Here is a 4,953-nt window from a genome sequence, read left to right as displayed (position 1 = left end):
CTTGGGAATAAATCTTACCAGGGACACAAAAGACTTGTACAAAGAAAACTACAAAACACTACGTCAAGAAACTATAAGACACCTACATAAATGGAAAAATACACAATTCTCTTGGATAGGAAGATTGAACATTGTGAAAATGTCAATTCTACCCAAAGCAATCTATACATTCAATGCAATCCCAGTCCAGATCCCATCAACATTCTTTAAGGATATGAAAAAAGCAATCACTACCTTTATATGGAAAGGAAAGAAACTTTGGATAAGCAAAACACTACTGAAGAAGAAGAACAAAGTAGGAGGTCTCACACTCCAGATCTCAAAACTACTATACAGTAATCAAAACTTCCTGGCGTTGGTAAAACAACAGACACATAGACTAATGGAATAGAATTGAGAACCGAGAAATAGATCCATCGACCAATGGTCACTGATTTTTGACAAAGGGCTAAAATCCATTAAATGGAGAAGAGATTGCCTGCTGGCAAAACTGGATAGCCATCTGCAGAAAAATGAAACAAGATCTGTACCTCATACCATACACAAAAACTAACTCCAGATGGATCAAAAATTTAAATGTGAAACCTAAAACTATAAAGTTTTCAAGGAAAAACTAGGGGCAAATTTAGGGGCCCAAATATATAGCATAAATAGACTATCAAGCATAACCCAAAATGCATAAACAGCAGAAGAGAAACTACACATAAGTTAAAACTTTTTGTGCTTCCAAATGCTTCTCCAAAACAGTCAAAAGAGAACCTACATAGTTGGAAAAAATATTTGGCAATGACATATCTGAAAAGTGACCTATCTCTAAAATTTATAGAAAATACCAACACCTCAACAACCAAAAGACAAATAATCCAATTAAATAATAGGTGGAAGACATGAATAGACACTTCACCAAAGAGGATATGTAGGTGCCAACGAACACATGAAGAAATGTTCATGATCCCTAGCCATTAGAGAAATGCATATCAGAGCAACAATGAGATACCATCTTGCCCTAGCACTAGTAGCAAAGTTCAACAAGACAGAAAACAACAAATGCTGCTGAGGATGTTGAGAGATTGGGACTCTCCTGCACTGCTGGTGGGACTGTCAAATGAAACAACCACTGTGGAGAACAGTATGGTAATTCCTTAAAAAGTTGGAATTAGAAATACCATCTGACCCCACAATTCCAATATATCCTAAAGAAGTGAGAGCCAGGACAAGAACAGATAAATGCACACCAATGTTCATTGCAGCACTATTTACAATAGCAAAATGATGGTAACAACCTAGTGCCCATCAACAGAAGAATGGATAACCAAACTATGGTACATACATACAATGGAATACTATTCAATCCTAAAGAATAACGTAGAATTTGCAAAACACTCCATAACATGGATGAACTCGGAGGAGATTATGCTAAGTGAAATAAGTCAATCACAGAGGACAAATATTGTGTTAGTCCGTTGTAAAAAGTCAAGGAAAGATTTATGTATGGAAGGAAACTTTCTTTGCTGGTACGAGGGGAGGGGAGGAAACACTGCTAGACAGGTAGAGACAAGTATTGATTTGGATGAAGGGAAGGGAAATGTACCTAATGTGAGTGATCCACATGGTGGCATTGAGGAAGATGAAGATGTAGAGAGATGCATGGGAGGTCCAGACAACAAAGATGAACCCTTCTGCACATAGTGTGCTGCTTTGTCAGTGATGGTAAACATTGACCTTCTGGGGGATAGACGAGTAGACAGGCTAAATGATCAGGTATGTCTGTGCAGGGGGGAGTGTGCCCATGAGCATGTATAGGGTTGGCAGACAATGTTTCTACAAATGTATTTGTATGTTCTGTAAGAATGTCCAGGTATATAGAAGAGCTGACAAAGGACAAGGCTGCAGTCACTTCTTGACCACAGCCAGCTACCCAGAGGGAATGAGCAGTTGGACCTGTGGGGTCAGGACCATGGTTACAGGGGACATCAAGCTCAATTGGCATAACATACTACCCAAAAACATTGTTCCACATCCTACTTTGGCGAGTAGCAACTGGGATCTTAAAAGCTTGCAAGTGGCTATCTAGATGCAACAATGGGTCTTTCCTTATCCAGAGCAAAGAAGAATGAAGAATATCAAAGATGAATGGAAATAATTAGTCCAAGTGACTGGTACATCATGCGATCCTCAGCCTATACGACTATGAGACGAGAAGAACTAGATGGTGCTCAGTTACCACTGTGAACGACTTAGAGGGGGTCTATGAGAAGGAGATCCTGGATAAAGTGGGAGAACAATGTGGAACAAAACTCAAAATCATTTAAAAAAAAAAAAAAAAGACCAGATTTTCTGGTCTGTTGGAGCCTGGTGGAACCCCTGAGACTGGCCCTTAGCTGATCTTCAGGTCTGGAATTTAACCCACTCCTGTGGTCTCCAGCCAAATGAAAGACAGGCATATGAGCTGAACATTACATTAGGCAGATACACCCCTTGGAGAGATCAGTCGTGGGAGAACAGAAGGTCTATGCATGCATAGAGAGACAGGTCCTGTGGCAGGAGGACATGGGAGGGAAGAGGTGGCTATGGGGAAGAAGTGGGAGGATAGCTGCTGCCTTGTGGGAGATTACAGTCAATGTCATGAGAGAAAGTGTATGTGAACTGCTGTATGGAAGATGAATTTTCTCTGTAAACTTTCACCAAATCACAATAAAAATAAAATAAAATAAAATAAAATAAAAGCCAGCCAGAAATCTCCTGCCAGCAACTCTCTCTGGAATATCATTGATGTGCTCAATGGAATACTTAAGTTGCAAGTAACAATTTCTATTGTTCTGAGTTGCCATGATTCCCCTTTCACTGAACAAACAAACAAACAAAAGAAAAAGATTAAATACAGCCAGAAAAACCCTATGGAGAAGTTCTCTTTAACACATAGGATCTGTATGAATTGAAATCGACTGGACTTTAAAAAAAAAAAAAAAATTATCTACCATGTAGGTTATGCTGATATTGCATGGTCTTGAGGATGCAAAAGTGTCTGCAGCAGAGATGCTGCCCTAATTTTGAGGCTTCTACCCTCATAGGGGACAAATGTGTTCATCAGCACAGGGAGGAGGGGGCCCTTACCTCTGCCTGGTTAGGTTGGGAAATGGGTCCTGGAGGAGCAGCAAGACATGAGGGAGGTTGAGGGGGCAATCAGGAGGGGAACACCAAGCTAGGCAATAGGAAAAGTATGTACAAGAGCAGGGAGAAAGTTGTTTTCAATTACATAGTCCTGTAACGTTCTCTCCATTAAGGCAGGCTGTTGTTGTTATGTGCCGTCGAATGGGACCCGACTCATAGCGACCCCTCCTTGGGTCTGCCCAACCGTCCTTCTGAGGAGTGGCTGGTGGGTTTGAACCGCCAGCCTTCTGGTTAGCAGTCAAGTGCCTTAAGCACTACACCACCAGAGCTCCTCTTTATAAGCACGTTTAAATCCCAAGTTTGAATAAACATAAACAAACTTGAATGTAGTTTGGCATCCCTCATAGGTTTGGTGGAGGGTTCCGAAAACCCTTGGCCAGCCTGTCCCGTGGTGAGGACACACTGGTCTGCACCTCTCGCTTGTAACGCGGATGCGCTCGTCGCTGGACGACTGCTGTTCGTCTTCTTTCTCCTGGAAATGCTCCTGCACGCAGTGCTCCTCAAACTCATGCAGCCGCTTCAGCTCCTCTTCACTCAGAAACAGCTCTGTTTAACGGGAGGAGTGTTTGTCATGTGAACAAAAACAAAAGATATTTGGGAAGAATCCATTCAGTCTTGTTATTGCAAATTTCACAGCCTAACTTACAGAAAGGTCCCTACGTGGCAAACGGTTTGTGCTGGACTGCTAACCCAAAGTTGTTGGTTCCAATCCACCTAGCAGTACCTTGGAAGAAAAGTCCTGGTGATCTGCTTCCATAAGAGTACAGCCAAGAAAACCTTTTGGAGTAGTTCTACTCTGTGACATACAGATTGCCTTGAATTGGAGTTGACTCGATGGCAACTAACAACAACAATCTCAAGCGAAGCAGATTTCTAGACCCTTTTCTTCCTTGGTACCCTGGGTGATTTCCAATCGTCAACCTCTAGGTTAACAGTCAAGTGCAAACAGTTTTCCTCACCTAGGGGCCTTCAGTAATCTAAATTACTCATAATTAACAAAACCCAAATAAAATAGACACAAAATGAAATGTGTTCTGAAAAGAACAGCAATTAGGCTAGAGTGTTGTGTTTTCACATTTAAGTAGTTTAGTGAGAGTCAGTTGGAATTCTAGAAATTAGCTCAGGATGCAAATGAAGGGGTCTTGCACATACTCAATCCATGATCCTGTTCTTCTTGGTCCCCTTCTCTTTTTTTCCTGCAGCGACCACTAAGACGCATAATGATGATGTAGATGTGGCTTAAAATGATCATTGGTGGTGGTAAAACTGGCCGGTCATGAAATGTCATAATCAGCTGGTACCTCTGGAATTTCCACACTTGATTGGATATTGATTTTACTTCAAAGAAGGTATTGCTTTTAAAAGAAGACATTTTTACAGTTATTTATATGCTTGCTTTTTTTTTTTTTTAAATTAAATTGTAATTTCCCAGAAGAATCAGAAAATATAAAGATGTCTTTTAATGCCAGTTAGGACTGATTTACGGATTACTCATTTTCTCTGTTTGTCTATCAATGTGGATTATCTATGCTTAAGGACATAACTAAAAATTAAGTAGATAGACAGCTTTCTTGAAAAACCACACCACAGAGGCGGGGCAAGATGGCGGACTAGGCAGAAGGATTGCACAGACCCTCTTCAACAAAGAAAAGGGAAACCAATTAATACAGACACAGAAGATAATCTTGGGCCCCTGAGCCTTGAAGGAAAGGATGCAGATTTGGACTAAACCCCAACTAGCAGAAGAATTTGCGTGAAAATACCAAAAAAAAGGAGACCTAC

General features: G+C 40.8%; 1 protein-coding gene across 1 annotated transcript in view; it reads right to left on the bottom strand.

Moving 5' to 3' along the window:
* Positions 1-4,953, bottom strand: part of TRPM1 (transient receptor potential cation channel subfamily M member 1) — a 219,368-nt gene that overhangs the window by 42,734 nt on the left and 171,681 nt on the right. Inside the window, exons 25-26 of the mRNA XM_042782188.1 lie at positions 4,324-4,526; positions 3,585-3,717 (exon numbers count right to left, since the gene is read on the bottom strand). Coding sequence (XP_042638122.1) covers positions 3,585-3,717; positions 4,324-4,526 — 336 coding nt within the window. The remainder of the gene's footprint in view (positions 1-3,584; positions 3,718-4,323; positions 4,527-4,953) is intronic.

The sequence above is a fragment of the Orycteropus afer genome, unplaced genomic scaffold, assembly GCF_000298275.1.
Source record: "Orycteropus afer afer isolate SDZICR_OR568_19922 unplaced genomic scaffold, OryAfe1.0 scaffold00256, whole genome shotgun sequence".
NCBI classification, from domain to species: Eukaryota; Metazoa; Chordata; class Mammalia; order Tubulidentata; family Orycteropodidae; genus Orycteropus; species Orycteropus afer.
Note: the sequence above shows the minus strand (reverse complement) of the source record. Positions and strands in the feature narration are given on the sequence as shown.